The following is a 19,823-nucleotide window of genomic DNA, read 5'->3' as shown; positions in this document are numbered from 1 at the left end:
AAATATCTCTTCTTTGGCCTTCAGTTTATCATGTGAAAATACTGAGATTAGGCCGTATAAAATTTTATCCTCATTGATCCAGTCCATGAGAAGCCTTCTCGAAGGCACAGTCTGCCATTTCATACCCTTTGCCATAGGTGGCGCTGACGCCCGGCAGGGAGAAGGCGGCAGCACATGCTGGGTTGGGGGCGATGGGCCGGTGCGCGGAGGTGGCGACGCTCTAGCCCAGAGCCGGGTATTCGGTGGCTTGGCCGGGTCTTCCCTGGGGGACTGGGGTGAGGCCCAGAACCTCTGGCCTCAGGAAGCGCATGCGCAACCGTTTCCCCCAAACATGGAGTCTTGTAGCCCAGGTCTTACCTGAATCAGGTAAGAGACGGGGCGGGCGATCAGTGACCCTCCACCCTCACCCTCCCGGCCCCCCGAAGAGTGGGTGTGGCCACACCTGGGGTCTGTGGATAGTGTGCGTGGAGCACACACCCATCCTGGGGGCCAGGCTTTGAGTGACAATGGCCCAGGACGGGGTGAGAATACGCTGGGGCGTGCAGGACCACGCTGGGGTTCGTGGGTGGCTGCCCGAGGCGTGCGCGCCACCCAAGTGCCACGTGCGCGAGGTCCTCGGCCGTCATCTCCCAGAGCCTCGGGGTCAGACGAGAACGCACAAAAGTCCCCCAACCCTCGTCCCCAGGCGTGACTCCCCTTACAACATTAGTCGGCTTGACCGCCCCTCCAGGGAACCCGGACTCGAATTTTTCGGAGCGGGGGTGGGGGGTGCTGTACCTTCCCACTCGGGGGACAGCCGTAGTGGTCGTGGTCGGGAAGGTGGCAGCCACACGGGCCTGGGCGAGGGTGGCGTGCGGGGACGCGGCCACCGGGCGCCGTGAGGGGGGTTTGCCCCGGGAGTTGGAGCCACCGCCTGGGCGGTGCCAGGCGAGTGTGGTGGTCGTAAGGGGACTCAGGGACTCGGGACTCGGGAGGAAGCGCTGCAGGAGTGGTGTGGGTGGGGGCACTGGAGGGCCTGGTGGGGGAGGACAGCTGAGGAAGGTGTGAGGTGCTGATAGCAATGGAGGAAAAGCGAAACACCTGCCTCTGGGTTGATTCATCTAGGCTGGGGGAATAATCTAATGTGGAAAGTGGTTTGAAAAAAAGAAAAAAGTGACGTGTGGCAGTCCCCTCTTCCCCAGGCAGCTAGGAAATTGCTTGTCTGTATGAAAGAAGGCAGTTGTTTTCCTTAGAGGGCTGTGGTGAGCATCAGATGAGATAATAATATACGTGGAAGGCAAAGAGCTGTAAAAATGCAAGAGACAATTTTATTTGGAATCCTGCAACCTACGTATCCGTGTGAGTGTGGGAGATGGACTGTAGATACGGACGAGTGGAACAGCGCCAGGTGTGGGATTATGGGAGTGATACAGAGGTGTGTAAAGATACTTTAGGGGTGCCCAGTGACATTGTAATCTATAGAAACAGCTATCTGTCGCTTAGGTTCGTTTTATCTGGCTAACGGATTAGTCACCTTGATGCTTCTCTACCACATCTTTTGAACTTTCTGCAGCCAAAGACTTTTACCCAGACGTGAGCCTGAAGAGGAAAAAAAAAACCAGTCACTCTGGGGATGTATTGATTCAGTTTGGCTGAGAGGGCGGTTTGTGTAACTGTGTTGATAATTTCTTCAATTTGTCTTGCCCTCTGCTTGAAACATCACGTTGTACAAAGAGTGGTGGCCTGAGGGACAGCTAGGGAAGACCTAGTTGTGGATTTGACCCTTCCGGAGAAGGGTCACCCTGGCCAGGTTCCAATACCTCTCTGATCCTTAGTTTCCTGTTAGGTGGGAGAAAACCTTAAAGGGCATTCATGCATTCTTCCAGAGCTTGCATACCTGCCACAGAATTACCCAGCCCCTAGTGATGAGGGACCTGTCACGTCCCCAAATGGCTGAGCCACTCAGTCTCCCTAGACAGACCTGACTGTTGGAAAATTCTTTATGTTGAATCGACATCTGTTTCTCTACAATTTGCACTCGTTGGAGCCATACAGAATAAAATGTCTAATGCTGCTTCCACAAATATTTGAGGACTGCTAACACATTTCCTTCTTCCACTCACTCCACAAGGCTTCTTTTCTTCCAACTGAACATGCCCAGTTATTTTAAACAGGGAGGCAGTGTGGGGTGGTGGAAAGAACGCCAGCTTTGGAGCCAGACACATCTGTGTTCAGTTCCCAGTCCTTTACATACTAACACTCAGTGCTCTGAGCCGCTGTATCTTTCTCTGTGAGATGTGGACGAAAATAGTCATCTCACTGAGTTATTGTAAGGATTAGGGATAAATTGGTGAAGATCCATGCTTAAAATATGAGAGCGGCTATGCCTTCAGTGACATAATTTGTAATGCATTTTAGGTGATCCTCTCTGAACGCACTCCTGTTTATGGGTCTCTTAAATTGCTTTGTAAAACAGAATGAAATACTTTCTGTGAAGTCTAACTAGCAAAATAGAGTAGGATTAGTTCATCCTGGGTACTTCTCTCATTACATTCTGCAATCTACAGTGGCATTTTTTGAGCCATATCACATTGACTGACTGTCACCTAAAGCCCTAAGTCTCTAATATGTGCTGCTGTTCGACCAAATTTCTCCCATGTTGAACTTCCTCCATTTATTTGAATCGATAATTATAGGTGGCTCTTCAAAGTGGCAGTCCCAGTTCTGTCTCGTTGCCTACAGAAATAGCCTTGTGCCTGTCATCGTATAGGTCTCAGACTGGGGTTAGAAAAATACGAGTATTGAACTTTCGGTGCCAGCCCTGCTGATCTCACACCGCTGTTGCACAATGAATGCTGAGTGTTCCGCACTATTTTTTGCACAAACCGAGGACTTATTATGGGGGACCATCTTAGGGTTGGAATGTGACAGGAGTGCATGATAAGCTACTGGTCAAGGGAGTGCGCTGCATGGGATGTCGGTCGAGTGTGTTGTCTGCATCCAAGAACGGAAAGGGTGTACCGAGAGCAAGCCGGAGGCAGACTTTGGATTTACGTACGGTTACATGTTTTCTCAGACGCTTGGACTGTTTTTTACCTTGAGCCAGATTCTCCCTGGTGGAGGAAGCTTCTTTCTGGAAGTAAGTCAGGCACATTTAGGAAATTCATTAACCCTTTGGCTCCTGGGGCATTATCGCTAGCATTTCCTCCCTCAACTTTGGAAAGCCAGTTCCCAGCTCGAGCCAAGCCGATCTCTCATAGTACCCTCTGCGTGTTCAGACTCCTTGTCTCTGCACTGGAGGGTCTTCCGAATGGGAATGTTTTCTTCGCCTAAGCCAAGTTCCGGGTTTGAAGTCCTCAACCCTCGATTCCTCCTTCCCCGTGGAAGCTTTTCCTAGCCACTCTGTCCAGGAGCGTTTCCCTTGAGTGCCCGATTTAGAATTCCTGTTGCCTTCGAGAGCATCTTCGGTCCCCTCTTCACCCCTCCCCCCAACAGTTTCTCCTATCTGCCCACTTGTTCTGTGGCTTTCAGAATAAGATCCTTTGTGAGCATTCAGTTCATTAAATACAAAACCGCCTTCATCTTGGGTGCTGGTGCTTCTGGTGTGGTGAGAGTGAAAGTGTGGAATCTGTGGGGCTCCACGGTTCTATGGACGACAAATACGAAAAGAAAATAATGCAAAGGTTGTTACTGTTGTCTTCATTAAAATGGGAAAACCTTTACTCCGTTGACTGATTTAAATTTTGCTAAGTAATTAATTCAGTCCTTAAAAGGTGGTAGTTAAAATAGGTAATCCTCTACTTTTCAAGAGAGTAATTTATATTTTGGTGAGTAACCAATTAAAGCCATAAAGGGTTTACATCCATCTGTGGCTTCTCATTTTCTTTTGGACAGATTCCGAACTCCTCAGGATGAAATACTCTTTGTAGCCTAATTTTTTGCCTGTCGGCACCAGGCCTAAAGGACTTGCAGCTTTCCCCCAAAGGTTGTGCGGTCCTGCGCCTCCGTGCTTTGCAAATGCCGTCCCCTCTGGTTGGAATGCTCTTTGTCTCTCTGGTAAATGTCTATTCATCATTCAAGACTACCCGCCCCCCTCCCCTTAATTACTTCCTCCCCTGTGCGCCCTCAAATTCTTGTACTTATTCATGCAGTATTTATTAGGGGCCTGCTTTGTGGCTGGCACTGTGGCCGGCTCTGGGGATACAAAAGGTGAATAATACTTGGGCTTGGCCTTTAAGGGCCTTCCATGTTAGGGGGAGGGGGCCAACCTGTCAAAAAATGTTGCCGGGAACTGAAAGGGAAGATTTAAGCGGCATCAGTTCTTGTCTGTCTTCCCCACCGGATGGTCAGCATCTTGTGGCACGGGCCATTTCGCATTCATCTCCGTATTTCCGGCGCTTAGCGCGCATTGTAGGTCCCTTTCACGACCCTGTTAATCGGACCCCACTAGAAATGTACCCTGGGTTGCGCCACATGTTTCGATGATAGCCCATACGTGGTGGTTCCTCCTATGGCTGGCTGGCGGCCCTTGGCTCCCTGTGCAATGTTAGGTGCCGGGTGGGCTTGGCCGGGCTCGGCGGGACTGGCCTTTTGCAATTCGTGTGCTTGGCTGCGCCGTCTGCCGCGGAACGGCCTGCGCGGGCGGGTGCGAGTGGAAAGAGAGGCCTGCAGCGCCCCCGCTGGAGGGAGCCGGCACTGCTTGGGCTGCCTGGCTCGCTCGCAGCCCGCGTGCGTTCGTCAGAGTTTAAGTTTACAGCCAGAAAATGAACACAGACACTGTGATTCTCTACACTTTTCTTTTCAAAGGCATAATATATGCCTTTTAAAGGATTATCGATGAAGAAAAAAATTCCTTCCTTCTTTCCCGTACCACTGGCGCCCTTGCGTTGTGATTCAGTCGGCATTCTAAAAAAGGGGAGTTTTAGTCGCATAAATGCGAAGATCATGATTTCTGGTGCTGTACCGGCCCTTGGCTGGGAGCGGGTGCCGAGAGAGGGCTGCGGCGGGGCTCTGGCATGCCGACCACGTAGCGCTGCTGCAAAGGAAACGTGCCTGGCGCCGCGGCCATGGCCGTGGTTGAGCGAGAGAACCCAGACTTTTCCCCAAGTTTTGCCCTTTTTGCTTCCTAACCACCACCCCCCGAATTAGCTGATGAGATTGGTTGGAGGTCCAGCAGAGCTTATTGTTTCCTAGACATTCGGTTGTGTCCTTGGTGGTTACCCACAGCTCGGGACCTGCGAGGTGTGGGGCACTCGAAGACCACTGCTTTGGACGGAACCCATGCCTCGGGCGTGGTATAGACCGAGAGCAGGCACCACAGCTGGCCACCCTGAGCCCCACCACACCTGAGGTCGAGTGGCCACCTCTGGGGTTGGGGAACCTGTGGGTGGTGGTCCACGGCTGGGGGTGTATGTTCGGGTTTCAGAGTCTGCCTTTTCCTGTGGCGTTAACTCACCAGAGGAGAATTTCTGCTGCGGAACCTGGAGCTCAGAGTTGGGGGGGGGGGGGGGGCTTGTGAAGGAGCAGCGGAGCGCTGGCGGGGTCGACAACCCTAAAGGTGCCCCCTAGAGGAGCTGCCGTGAGAGGAAAGTTCCATCCCTGCGGCGGCGGCAGGGCTGCGGGGAGGGCTGGTGGGGAGAGGCGTTGGCTGCGGCGGGAGGGGCACTGCGGCGCGGTGGGCGGACCAGGGGCGGGGCGCGGGTGGGCTCTAAAAGTCGGTGCCCACTCGCTCGGCACTGCCGCGGCAACCAGCGCCTCTCCGTCCTTCCTCTGCGGCAGCCGAGCCTCGGGCAGTGCCGCAGCGCACTCCCGGGTGGCCGCTCGCTGCTTGCCGCGGCCGGCGCCGCCCTCGCGGGCTGTAGGCTGCGCCTTGCTGCCGGCCGGCCCTGGCCTGCCGCGGGTGCTGCGGCGCCCGGTGCTCCAATCCCGTGTGCCGGGCGGCATGGGATAAGACGCGGCCATGGTGCGCCGAGATCGCCTCCGCAGGTGGGTGCGCGCGGCCGGCGCGAGGGGGTGTGGCTGGCTCAAAGCCGCCGTCCCGGAGAGGGTGCGGGCCAGCTGGTGGGGATGTGCGTGTCCGTGCCGGGGTTGCCGGACCTCGACTCCCGTGAGGGAAGACCCCACCCGGGCGGGGGGCGGGGTGGCGCGCCTGCCTGTCCTCTGAGCCCTGTCTGCCTACTTGGGAGGGGATGTCACTCCTGCACGCAGTAGAATGTGCAGGGCTGGAGATCTCCCAGATTTGGTATTTCTAGACCCTGGTATCGCTCGGATGCGATTTAGGATTTCTAGACCCCAACGTTGCCATGGCGTCATTTAGGATTTGGGGACCCCGGCGTCACCCTGGTGCGATTTAAGACTTCTAGACCTCAGCGTCACCCTGGCGCAATTTAAGATTTCTAGACCGCGGCATCGCCCTAGGGCGATTCAGGGTTTTTAGACCCCGGCTTTACCCTAAGACTCTGGGATTTTTAGACCCCGGCATCGCTCTGGCGCGATTGGCGCTCTAGGTCTTGGTATGGCTCAGATGCGATTTAGGATTTTGAAACCGGGCATTGCTCTGGCGCGATTTAGAACGTCTAGACCCTGGTGTCGCCTTGGCGTGATTTAGGATTTTTAGACCCCGGCGTCACCCTGGCGCGATTTAAGATTTCTAGGCCCCCGCATCATCTCGGCGCGATTTAGAATTTCGAGACCCTGGTATTGCTGTGGCGCAATTTGGGATTTCTAGACCCCGGTATCGTTGTGGCGCGACTTAGGATTTGAAGACCCTGGTATCGCTGTGGCGTTAGTTACTGCGTAGGTGTGACTAGAACTTGCAGTACCGTGTCACCGAGGCGTAAGTATTTTTCGGATTTCAGTAATGAGAAGCCAAGCGAAAATGATTACTTGACCAAACTGTCCTAATGTTACACGTGAATTGTTTGCATTGGTTTACGCAGTAGTTCACAGTCTCAGCGCGATGCCGTAAGGTGGCAAATTTGGTGGTTTTAAATGTATTTTTTCCTCTTTATGAGACGAAGAATTCAAGGCTTGTAGAGGTTATTAATTTCCAGACGGTTTGCTCCTGGGGTTTGCAGGATTTATACTTTTGACTCGTGGCTCATTAAGTAATGGGGATTTTGGTGAAAAAATGTTTAACCCGTTTTGGCTACTGACTGCCAGATTGTTTCCCTGCTAAAAATCCTAAAATGTTGTTAGAGGCATTTTTACGGAGGTATGAAACCAGAAAACGGCTTCCTGAAAGGTTGCCTCTTTCCTTTCTTGGAGTAAAAGAGGAGGTGTAGAGGGTGGAGGTGTCCGGGAGTGGAAAGTACACAGTCGTTGTCACCCCCCCTCCCCCCGCCCCCTGCAGCCTTCTGCTTGCTCCTCTAGTAGCCCCTCCCTGGCTCTGTGCTGAGTCATTGCAGATATGCGTCTGCTGAAACCCCTGAATGAATGAGATGAAGCCCAGGTTGGGGCGGCTGGGGGGGGGGGGGGGTGGCGGTGGCGGTGATGAAATGTATGAGCTGAAGTACAGGACAGATGATAGCTAATGATAGCTAAACCTGATGCCTTTTGTCATCTCATTTTTCAAGGAGGTACTGGGATGTAGCCTGCCACTGTTAGGGGGTGAAAATTGTGATAATAATTATCATGTTTGCGGGCACTTTTTGGAATCATAATATTAACTTGAAAGGTGCAACCAAATCATCGGGTCTGTTTTATGGACAGCTACTTTGGAGGAAGAAGAAAAAAAAAAAAAAAGACTGCCCTAAGTGATGCCTAAAAAAGAGAGATGCTGCTCAGATTTTTTGAGGGATTTTTTTTTTTTTAACCACTGTGGAACCACAGTCTTATTTATTAGTTTTAGAGTTAAAAAAAAAAAAAAGTATTTTGTGAGTTGGATCAGTTTGTGATGGGTAGGGGTTGTGTCCAGTCTACAGGTAATATTGGTGGAAGGGTATGTGTACTCGCACAAAGCTGTCTCCAGCAGGGCTTTAACAGTTGGGTTCCCTAATTTGTAAGCTCTGTTTTCTTGACAACTCTTACTTTAGTTTTAGAAAGTATTTCCAATCTGGTTATTTTGAGAGCCCTTCCATTCTACTGCTAATTCTTTCCCTGGTGACTATTCGAAGTCATAAGCTAGAAACAGAGAGAACTATTTCTAATTCCCGTTTAGCACTCATCATTGTGGATAGACTGACCTGGACCTTTGAAGTCCTGGGCATGAGAAGGTTGGGTATGCAAGCCAGCCCTTTCTTTCCAGAGACCAAAGCAATTTCCAGATGTTGGGTATGAGCTCTGCCTTTTTTTTTTTTTTTTTTTTTTGAGGTGTGTGCAGGGTGGGAGGTAGCAGTCCTAAAAAATTAAATAAATGGGAGCTTCCTCAAGAGTCTGCTCAGTAGAGCAGAAATATAATCTCCTGCCCTGAGCTCTCAGGAGATTAGATACTGTGGGTCATGACAAAGCTGCTTATGTTGGAATACGCAGGGCACCGAGGGTCCTACGTTCACAGACGGTTTACCTGGAGCCGTTTCTCAGCACAGATCGAGAGAGCAGTACCAAGTGGGGCTTCACTGGGGTCAGAGAATTGATAAATATTAAACAAATTAAAAACGGCTCTCTGCTTTAAGGACAGAGGATACTACGACATGCTTTTTAAAAAAATCATTAGTAAAAAACTACATCTGTGTATCTGTATATAACACTTTACTCGTGGGGGGGGGGTAGAGCTTAATATGAAGGAAATCATTACTGTTTTCTGGGGAAGCTTTGATAAAAGCCAGTGAAAAGGGGCACAATACTTCTTTTTGCGTCACATAAAAAAAACCTCTTCAAGTCTGGGGAAAAGCACAATGGGAGGAAGGAGAAGCACACTGAGGGATTAAAGTGGGAAGGAGAGGGGGAAGATTACGTATTAAAATAATATATTTTTTCCTAGAATGGTGAGCAGTTATGGTGACTGCGTAGCAGGCAGAGGTGTGCTTACGTTCTTCTGGGTAAACTTTCTGCCGTGCGTCATATGGAGGGCCAGGCAGTCGCTGCACGGTACAGAGTTTTCCCACCCCATCTTGCCGATTTGGGGCTTGTTGAAGCATGTGCGGTTCGTCCGACTGCTTACCTCGGGTCTCTGGTTTTCCTACAGGATGAGGGAGTGGTGGGTGCAGGTGGGTCTGCTGGCTGTGCCCCTGCTTGCGGCCTACCTGCATATCCCACCCCCCCAGCTTTCCCCTGCCCTTCACTCCTGGAAGTCGTCAGGCAAATTTTTCACCTACAAGGGACTGCGCATCTTCTACCAAGGTAAGGCGAGGGCCGTTGGAGCCCCCTGCATGTACAGATCCCATAGGTCCCACTGAGGTACTCATTTTGTGTCCATTGGTCTCTGTTGCCCTTCAGTGATGGCGGGGAAAAGCCCCATTTTCTGGGCAGTGTGCTTGAAGGAATGAACTAATTCCCCTCATTAACTCCATAGCAGGGAAGCTCAAAGAAAACTGCTGGGGGGGGGGGTGGGGGCGGTGGAATTAATTTCAATTTCTGTAGAACTGACTTTTCAGTATAATTTTTCTTCATAGCCTCATTTGTATTGATAGATATTGGTTTTCTCTTTTGAGCGCCCCTAGTGTCGGGTAATATAAACGATATTCAGCAGACCTACCGTTGGTTCTGTTTCCCTCCGTCCCTGATTTCATTTTATTGTGTTCTATAAAGATGATTTGTTGCATGCATAACTAAATGTGATTTAAGCCTTATACCCTTGTATAAATTAATTTGCTGATGATAATTATGACTGCTACTTGTCAAGTAATTATCATATGCTAGTCATTGGATTAGGTTTTCAATCTCCATTATTTCGTTTAATCTTTACAACAGTACTTGGATATAGGCGCTATTAACCCCTTTTATAGGTAAAGAAATTGTGAAACAAGATTGGGAAAGATTTCTTTTGGGCGGGGGTCAAGAGCAATAACGAAAAATGTTTGTCATAAACCGTTTTTCATTATTGCTCCTGACCTCCTCTCATTTGCTGGATTCAATTAAGTAAGTATATAATTTCCTCTATACCGGTCATTTAATTGTTTCTAGTTTTTTAACGTCTCACATAGTCAATGTTGAAGGGAAATCTTCATGTATATGTTTAACATATTTATTTTTTTCCATATATTTTCACACTATACTACTTGTAAACGGAATGATTTTATTTGCATGGATTCTCAAGAATTTTTCTTTAATTCTCAAGAATATTTTTAATTGCTTTTGATTAAATTATTTTTGCAAACCTTCTCAAATCTCATGCCACTGGCAGTATGTATGAATGTGTCCGTTTTAAATCTAATACTTTTAACAAGACCTTTCACTGTTTAAATGTTTGACTAATTTAAAAGATGCCTGTGCATTAAAAAATGTTCATGTCTGTATTAATATTTTTTTATACTTGTTAGAACTTTTAATAGTTTGAGCAGTATGCTTTTGATACTGGATTGGGTCTCCCCTGGGGGAAATAAAAGTGCTGGACAAATAGAATAAACTAAGGTGTTCACCAGGTTGAGGAAGAGTTGCTATATTTCAGAGAATTTTTGTGAGGCCATTAATAAGGTACAAAAAACCTGTAGTGTTTATGTTGTGATCGTATACTTCTAACTGTGCAAGTTTACTTTTTACTGTGAAAAACAATTTACATATTGGTAATATACAGAAATGGGGAAATACTTTAAAAAATCTAAGTGAAATTAAGCACATTGCCTTCAAGTATTTTCATATAAAGTGTGCTATTGACAAGTTTTCAATATACGGATGAAAAAATCATCAAATGCCTGTTTTTACGTAAAGCAGTAAGCTTGCATTTTAAAAATGAATTTATTTTTATTTCATTCATTTAGGCAGGGTTTCTTGTCCTTTATACCAGATTATGTAGATTTTAGTATTTTCAAGATTATTTTTTAAGGCAGCCAGCCTAACTGATTTCTTTCCTTTTTCCCAGACTCTGTGGGTGTGGTTGGAAGTCCTGAGATAGTTGTGCTTTTGCATGGCTTTCCAACATCCAGCTATGATTGGTACAAGGTAATGAAATCAGATTTCTAGATCCTACTATATCTTTAAAAATCCAAAATCAAGGACTGTGTTATCAGGACTGCAAGGTTCTTAGCTATTTGAATTGCTTAATAAAACAGGATTAAATGTAGAACTGTTTCTCATTTACTGTAAGAGAGTAAAAAACCCTTGGGTGATCTGGAAAGGATCATTGACAAGTTAAAAATGCTCGAGTTTTTCCCTGAATGGAGATTACGAGTAAACCAAGAGGATCATCTGTGGGCCTGTGGTGGTTTCATGAGATTTTTTTATCAAAGTCTGTTTGTTAAGTCAAGATGGGGATGAAGCTCTTGTACTGTAGGTTGGAAGAGCAGAGGCGCAGGATTACAAAATCCAGATCCTCTTTTTCGTTCTTGTAGATTTGGGAAGGTCTGACCCTAAGGTTTCATCGAGTGATCGCCCTTGATTTCTTGGGCTTTGGCTTCAGTGACAAACCGGTAAGCGGCATCTAGATGGGACCAGTGTTTTTTTTTGGTGGAGGGGTGGTGTTGGATGACAACAGAGGGTCAGGCTGGCAGACAGATCAGCACTCATGACGTCATCCTGTATATCTGGGCTTTCTTCTCCTTAGAGACCACATCACTATTCCATATTTGAGCAGGCCAGCATTGTGGAGGCACTTTTGCGGCACCTGGGGCTCCAGAACCGCAGGATCAACCTTTTGTCTCATGACTATGGAGATATCGTTGCTCAGGAGCTGCTCTATAGGTCAGTGAGGTCATAGACTTCAGTACTGCTCACAGGTATCACTGGTTTAAAATGCTGGGAAAAATAAATTGTTCCTGGATTCTTTCTAGTCCTTTTCCCTCTTGGGAGTTTGTCTTCAGCTGCTGCATTGGTGTGTGTCCACTGAGTTAGATGTGTGTTTCCCTCACCCATTTCTAGGTTCAAGCAGAATCGATCTGGTCGGCTTACCATAAAGAGTCTCTGTCTGTCAAATGGAGGTAACTGCCGTGGTGGTGGGTGGAAATGAGGTGTAGCCTCAAAGGGCCACATGTAGATATCATGTCGACATCTAGACAGTAATCTCATGATATTGCAGGCAGACGTAATTACACCAGAGGATCTTGACCTTTCTTATGCCATGAACTACGAAATCTCTAATGAGATTTATCGACTCTTTCTCAGAATGTTTTTAAACATAGAAAATAAAACAAATAGGATCACGAAAGAAACTGCTCGTATCGACAAACAGCTAATACAAAGCTGCGTTACAGTAACACGTGTTTCTTTGTAAATGCATCGCGCAGCAAGATCTGTGGGTAGGTCTAGCAACAACCACGGTTGGTCGTGAGGAGAGCACTCGCTGCAGCAACTGCAGTGGGTTATGCAGATAGTTGTGATGAAACCACAGGCGCTTCTGATACCCTGTGGTTTGTTCGAGAAACTCTTAATCTTTCAAAAAATGTTTATTTTTATTTATTTTGGAAAGAGAACCCCAAGCAGGCTCCGTGGTTGACAATGCAGAGCTCCATCTCACAAACAGTGAGATCATGACCTGAGCTGAATTCCAGAGTCAGATGCTCAACTGACTGAGCCACCCTAGCGCCCCCCAAAAACTCTTAATTGATGGTAATGCCAAGTTTCACTTAGAAATTACTGAACCTTTGCTTAAATCTTTTGGAGAGGGTTCTTTTTCCTTGTGTGCCATTGAGCCTGACTTGTAAGTCCATGAATATCCAGATGTCCCCTGAATACCATAAGGGCAGATTCGGACAGGAGTCTCTCCCTTTATCAGTGATGCTCATGGCTTTCTCTCATTGACTCTGGAGAAAAATGGAAAAGGAAACTCTAGGTTTTTTGGTCTCTCCCCCCCCACCCCCCAGGGACCTACAGTTCCTGAAAAAACCACTGGTTTCTTTTGTAGCCCAAATCACTAACAATACTAGGTACTGTGAAGAATGGAAAGAAAGGCCAAGGGAAGTCAGGCTCAGTCAGCATTATGGACGATCACATACATTAGCTTTCCCCTGTTTCTCTACTCTTACAATGGGGAAAGTAATCCCAGCAGGACAGAATCTGACCTGTTAAACAGAGAATTCCCTGGAGAAATAATTAGATGAAAGAACTAAGTTTTGTTTGTTTTATCGTTTCTGGCAATAAAGGCCTCAAATGTGACAGTAAATCGGGAGATGGTCTCCGATAATGAGCCTGTGTTTGACTTAAAATTGTTGGTAAATAACTAACATGAGTCTCTTCTTCTCCTATAGGTATATTTCCTGAGACTCACCGTCCTCTCCTACTCCAAAAGGTTGGCTACTCCAGTGACAAAATTTTGAGTGGTTTTTTTTTTTAACGTTTATTTATTTTTGAGACAGAGAGCATGAACGGGGGAGGGTCAGAGAGAGGGAGACACAGAATCTGAAACAGGCTCCAGGCTCTGCGCTGTCAGCACAGAGCCCGACGCGGGGCTCAAACTCACGGACCGTGAGATCATGACCTGAGCCGAAGTCGGCCGTTTAACCGACTGAGCCACTCAGGCGCCCCCAGAATCTTGAGTTTTCAAGATTTATACCAACATAAATAATGCTAGGACCTTTATAAGGGCCATACCTGCTGTAATGGGCTGTAGTTAAAATGCTCTCCTCAGGAATTTACATTAATAAAGTTAGTTTTTTCCTTCTGTATCCGCAGATACAGCAATGGAAGCAGTTTCTAGGTAAAGCCTCCTTTCTGAGAAGAAGAGATCAACAAATACTTGGAGAAATACAGCTATCTAGAGATTTGTGTCATTAGCGTGTTGTCTGAACAGATCAGATCCTAAAGTTGAATACATCAGTTAGAAATCTTAGGGATTTAGTGAAGCGTAGAAAGGTAATCTTAAAGGGAACCACAAATAGGTCTGCCTTCCGTGAGAGAGCAGGTAGGCAAAACAAGAAGCGAAAAGCCAGTAAGGAAATGTTTCAGTAGAAGGACATTTGGCTTAAGTCCTTTTTAAATTCCTAATATGAAACTTCTGTCCTGGTTAGTGGTTTTCTTTCTCTAAATTCCTGATTTTTACCTCTTTACCTACAGCTCCTCAAAGATGGAGGCGTGCTGTCACCCATCCTGACACGATTGATGAACTTCTTTGTATTCTCCCGAGGGTAAGTCATTATTGGTTCGCTCTAGCCTGGGAACAAGGTAGTGAAAAGTTGCCATTAAAATTCTGGGCCAGGGTTTGAGATTTTAAAACACAGATGTTGGCCATTTGCCAGGGAAGTGGTAGAAGGAATTCACAAATCAGTTAAGGGTCAGACTCTGTGACCTGTGAGGTTCCAGTCATATTTAACATTCTGGATTCTTTAACATTCACCTGTGTCTTTCTGCTCTTTCGGGCTCTTTCAGTCTCACCCCAGTCTTTGGGCCGTACACCCGCCCCTCTGAGAGTGAGCTGTGGGACATGTGGGCAGGGATCCGCAACAATGACGGAAACTTAGTCATCGACAGGTAAGAAATAACACTTTCTTTTGGTTTCCAGAGAAGCTCTGTTTTTGGGAAGTGGGGAAAGCTGTAGGATTCCTCGTTCTGTTCCTTGCTAGCTTGTTCCCTCTCACGAGGGGGTCCGTTATGGTCTGTGAGGCAAACGAGAAAGTCCTGCGCTGAGAAGAAAGAAGTGGAGAATAGTGAGCCCTGAGCAGAAGCCATGTGGTACAGAGTTTAGATAAACAGCTGCACATTCTAGTGCTAAATCAGTAACTGGCCAATTGAGTTTAGCAAATCCTACTTTGGGCTTTTTGTTAATATTAAAATGCTTCAGAATGTCTAATCATAGTTGTGAAAGGAGCCTAGTACCTCTCAAAGTACAAGTCTCTTCCTTTTTCGTATCTTTTCCATTGCAGCAGGGACTGAGAGGGAGAGCTCTCTGTCTTGTACAAAGCATCCTCAGGCCGCGGTTCAAGTGAGAAAGTCGCGGCTTTCATTTTAGGATGCCTTTGCATTCCCGTAACAGTAAAGATTTCTTGTCCTACTCTTGCTGACTTATCTGTCCTGTAGTCTCTTACAGTACATCAACCAGAGGAAGAAGTTTAGAAGACGCTGGGTGGGAGCTCTTGCTTCTGTAACTATTCCCAGTGAGTATTTCTGTATTACGTTTTGATAGGAATACTGAGGGACTATGGAGCTAAAATAATTGCCAGATGTAGCAAATACAAATACAAGAGACCCAGCTAAATTTGAATTTCATATAAACGGCAAGTACTTTTTTAGAATAAGTATGTGCTTTGCAGCATTTTGACATCTTTATACCCCCCCCCCCCAAAATCATCATTTCTTACCTGAAGTTACATTTAACTGGGCATCTCTTATTTAATCTGGCAGGCCCTACTCCCAGCATCTGGACACCAGTGACACGAGTTGTAGAGTGAAGTGTGGAAAACAGGGACATGCCACTGCAGAGGTAGTTGGGGTCACTGTCAGGAGTGGGAGTTGGGCCGGCTCTCGTGCTGGGCCTTGTCAGCGGCTGCCACGTTAGATGCTGAAGTGCCGCAACAGAAGGCGGTTTAGATGCTAATTGAGAGGCTGGAGGTGTTTTGTGCTCACGTGTCTGTTCGTTCTTGTAGATTTAAAAAGAAAAAACTCAGTGCAGTGTCTCATCCATAGTAGCTGGTGCCCAAGATTTAAAACGTCAGCGGTCAGTTATAACTGAAGAGAGACCTAAATAATGATGGTATCCTGGATTCATAGGAGGAGAACGTGCACAGTGTGGCTTAGTCCCCTTGGTCCAGGCACAGAAGAGCTGGAGGAGGGACTGAATGGCTGTGTACGGGAGAACTATCCCAAATGGACTGTTAGGCTTATTCCCAGGAGCTCCTTCTAACCTACTCATTAAAAGAAGCTAGATTTTCTAAGCATAAAATTAAAAAAAAAAAAATTTGTTTTAACATTTATTTTTGAGAGAGAGGGAGGGAGAGCCTGCGCGGGAGAGGGCCAGAAAGAGGGTTGGAAGCAGGCTCTACGCAGTGAGCACAGAGCCCGACACGGGGCTCAAACTCACAAACCAAGCCGAAGTCAAGAGTCGGCCGCTTAACTGACTGAGCCACCCAGGCACCCCTAAGCATAAAAAATTTTTTAAAAAGATATTTAGAAACAAAAAGTAAACAAGTGGGACCTTCATCAAACTAAAAAAGCTCTGTATAGGTAAAGAAACCATCAACAAATGGGAAAAATGTTTGCAAACCATGTATCTGACAAGAGGTTAACATCCAAAATGAATGAAGAATGTGTATACTCAATAGCAAAGAAACAAGCCAATTAGAAACTGGGCAAAGGACGCGAATAGATACTTCTGCAAAGAAGGTATAGGAAAGGCCAACAGGTACATGAAAAGAGTTCAACATCACTAGTCATTAGGAAAATGCAAATTAAAACCAGAATGAGATATCACCTCACACCTGTTAGAATGGCCATCAGCAAAAAGACAAGAGACAGTAAGTGTTGGTGTGGATTTGGAAGCAAGGGAGCCCTTGTGCAGTGGTGGTGGGATTGTAAATGGGGACGGCCATGGTGGAAAATAGTATGGAGGCTCCTCAAAAAAATGAAAATAGAACCACCCTATGATCTGGCAACTCCACTCCTGGGAATACATCCAGAAGAAATGAAAACACTTAACTTGAAAAGGTTTCTGCACCCCTGTGCTCATAGCTGCATTGTTTATGATAGCCAAGACATGGAAACAGCCTGCATGTCCATCTATCAATGAATGGATAAAAAAGTTGTGATATATGTGGATGTATACAGTGGGCACTATTCAGCCATAAGGCAATCTTCCTATTTGTGACAACGTGGATGAACCTACAAGGCATTATGCTAAATGAGAGATGTCAGACAGACAGATATTGTATGATCTCACTTACGGAGATCATACTGTGGAATTTAAAAAAACTCCCCCAAACTCAGAGGACAAGAGATTGGATCCGTGGTTACCAGAGGTGGGGTGAGGGAGAAGCTGGAGGAAAGTAGTCAAAATGTACAGACTTCCACTTACGAGTAAGTACTAGGGATGTAACCTACAACATAATGACTATAGCCAACAAGAAAGTTGTTGAGAGAGTAGATCCTAAGAGTTCTCATCACAAGAATTTTTTTTTTCTTTTTCATCGTTTCTATACGAGGTAGATGTTAACTTGTCTCAGTAATCATTTCACAAAATGCATACACCAAATCGTCACGCTGTATGCTTTAAACTTTAATAGTGACGTATGTCCATTATTTCTCAATGAAGACTGGAAAAACAATTTTTTTTAAAGGGTAGGAGAATACATTTGAGACCTTTAGTAATTCATTCCTCTTCTCTTTCCTAGTTCATTTTATCTATGGGCCACTGGATCCCGTAAACCCCTATCCAGAGTTTTTGGAGCTGTACAGGTGAGTCTCCCTCAGGGGTCTTTGTTTTGTTCCTGGTGACAGTGGTGAACAGGATAGCCACTGTCTCTGCCCTCACTGGCTGTTCATCTAGGAAACACATAAAAAGATGAATTGGGGAATCTTATTTTCGTAAATGGAAAGATGAAAAAATTCAGGTTTACGTTGTCTTGATTTACATGGCCTGTTTTCACTGTCATGGCTACCACATACTCCTAGGTGTACAGGTAAGAAAAAGCTGTCATGTGAACCAAGGAACGGAAGTAGATCTGTTTTAAATGTTTGCTTTAGTCTGACTGTAAAACTCCTCGACCTCAGCTGAGCAGACTGTAAGGAGACCTTGAGAAGAGTTCACTGTGGAAAAGTGCCTTCTCCTTGGTTGTTATTTTCTCTAGGTGCTTAACTTAGAAGGTGTTGGAATACGAAATCTTGATTATGTCACATGAGACTGTCCCATACCTTCACACGGCCTAGCAGAAACAACCCAGGAGTAAATAGTGTACATTTAATTCTAAACAGAATGCCCCCCCCCCCCCCCCCCCGCCCTGCCCCATCTCCTGCCAGGGTTAAGGAAGGCCTTTTGTTATCTTTACTTGGACGGTTAGTTTCTGAATGGCCCACTCGTTTGATGCCTCATGCTTCTCTAAGGAGCTGGAAGTCCTCCTGCCTGGGCAGGTGTTGCAAAGTGTTATATTTTCAAGTTGTTGTCTGTTGGGTTATGAACAGTTAAGAACTAGTCTGCTTATGTCATAAATGGAATTGGCAGGTTTACCCGCCTAAGATACAATTCCAAAGTAGAAGGTGAATAAGCTCTTTGTTGGTTCCTTCCAGTGTGGTATGTCCGTAAGGGCATTTACTGGGGCTGCCCACTGGCTTGCATCCCTCCCCTCCCTCCAGCCTCAAGTTCACCTACATGCTGTTCTCTTCCACTAGGAAAACGCTGCCGCGGTCCACAGTGTCGATTCTGGATGACCACATTAGCCACTATCCACAGCTAGAGGATCCCATGGGCTTCTTGAATGCATATATGGGCTTCATCAACTCCTTCTGAGCTGGAAAGAGTAGCTTCCCTGTATTACCTCCCCTACTCCCTTACCTGTTGTGTATTCCACTTAGAAAGAAATGCCCAAAAGAGGTCCTGGCCACCAAACGCTATTCTCTCACAAAAGTCCACCTGACTCACTTGTGATCAGCATATAGTTAAAAAGCCCACGGAAGCTCTGGCTAAGGATGGCCCGAACAGTCCACCTCCCATTCTTCTAACATCTGAGCGAGTGTATGGACTTGCCTTTGTCTTTGTGCTATCAGAAAATTCTGATGAGCATGACTACTCACAGATTCAGAAAGACAGACGTTTTGAAAGTCTTTCTGACAATTCTGTGGACTTTTCTGGAATATTTAGAAATGCTAATTTCTGGCCCACCCTCGATTGGAATCCTATGGTAAAGAATGAGGAGAGGGGGTCTCCTTACCTGTCCTCAAATGGCCGTAAGGGCACACGCTTTCATAACTTCTCTAAGCAACACGGCTTAGTGAGAGTGAGTCTCCCTTGTCATAACTTTGGATTTCGTTCCATCAGCTGCTTTTAATTATAGGCATTTTGTTGACCTAGGTTTTGGTTTGAATATGCAGTATTCTAAGTATACTTTAATACTATGATTTACCTGCACGTATTATATGTATTTTATAAGAATACTAAACCAGCAGATACTCTGGCAGAGTAGTGAACCTTATTCAACAGGTTTCATTTCTGAGTAAATTGAATTAAACCCAGACTATTTACAGAATTTCCTAAAATCACAGGATGTTAAGGACCAGTAGCATCCTTGCCAGAGATTTACTGTTATTAGCTAATTCTAACAGCAAATAACAGTCTGACTCTTCATACCTCAGTGCTTAGAAGCATGTCCCTCCTGAGCTGGAGGGGAGGGGATCGTTGTATAGTCCAAGTTACCGTGCTGAATGTACATGGATTCCTTTTATGACGATTACTTAACTTCTCGTTGGTTGTCCTAGAGAAGCTTCCTCTCGTAGCTCAGTAATTCCTGTACTTTGTAGACAGGAAAGTTCTGAAACCTTAAGAACAAATTCTGAAAGGCCTATGCGCAAATGGTGCTGAATACGTTTTTTTTAAGCCACAGCTTCACTGTCTTAGTCAAAACAGGATGATTGAGTGATTATTTTAAATTTTTTTTTTTATTAGCAACTTGAAGTATAACGACTGAAACTGGAATAAGTGTTTATTTTCTATTAATAAAAATGAATTTTGACAAAAGTGGACTCCGGCTTCCCCTCCCCCACCACCCCTCTGGGATAAAAGCTTTCCAACATTGTCAGGAGCTTTCAGACACACATTAGATTAAAGAATGTGATGAAGTTAAGCAGCTGGGGTACAGGATAGTATTTGATTTGCAACATCACCCAAAGCTGTACTA

At 46.1% G+C, this 19,823-nt stretch overlaps 1 protein-coding gene across 5 annotated transcripts; it reads left to right on the top strand.

The window, feature by feature from the left end:
• Positions 1-273: 273 nt before the first annotated feature.
• Positions 274-19,663, top strand: MEST (mesoderm specific transcript). 5 transcript variants are annotated; one of them, XR_003426003.2, is made up of 13 exons: positions 5,703-5,964; positions 9,104-9,258; positions 10,937-11,016; positions 11,406-11,483; positions 11,618-11,754; positions 11,932-11,990; positions 13,257-13,297; positions 14,062-14,132; positions 14,374-14,475; positions 15,022-15,098; positions 15,346-15,424; positions 17,328-17,391; positions 18,322-18,396. XR_003426003.2 is itself a non-coding variant. In XM_027075488.2 (13 exons), the coding sequence occupies exons 2-13, from the start codon at positions 8,981-8,983 to the stop codon at positions 18,437-18,439; spliced, it is 1,008 nt and encodes a 335-aa protein (XP_026931289.1). In that variant the 5' UTR covers positions 5,703-5,964; positions 8,900-8,980; the 3' UTR covers positions 18,440-19,663. The 5 variants fall into 5 exon arrangements, 4 of the variants coding, with proteins under 4 accessions (XP_053074050.1, XP_026931289.1, XP_026931287.1 ...); XM_027075488.2 differs by lacking the exon at positions 15,346-15,424 and adding an exon at positions 8,900-9,006 and having other exon boundaries at positions 18,322-19,663; XM_053218074.1 differs by lacking the exons at positions 5,703-5,964; positions 15,346-15,424 and adding exons at positions 7,459-8,250; positions 8,900-9,006 and having other exon boundaries at positions 18,322-19,663.
• Positions 19,664-19,823: the final 160 nt, after the last annotated feature.

The sequence above is a fragment of the Acinonyx jubatus genome, chromosome A2 (genome assembly GCF_027475565.1).
Source record: "Acinonyx jubatus isolate Ajub_Pintada_27869175 chromosome A2, VMU_Ajub_asm_v1.0, whole genome shotgun sequence".
In the NCBI taxonomy this organism is placed as follows: domain Eukaryota; kingdom Metazoa; phylum Chordata; class Mammalia; order Carnivora; family Felidae; genus Acinonyx; species Acinonyx jubatus.
This window is presented reverse-complemented; position numbering and strand designations above follow the sequence as displayed.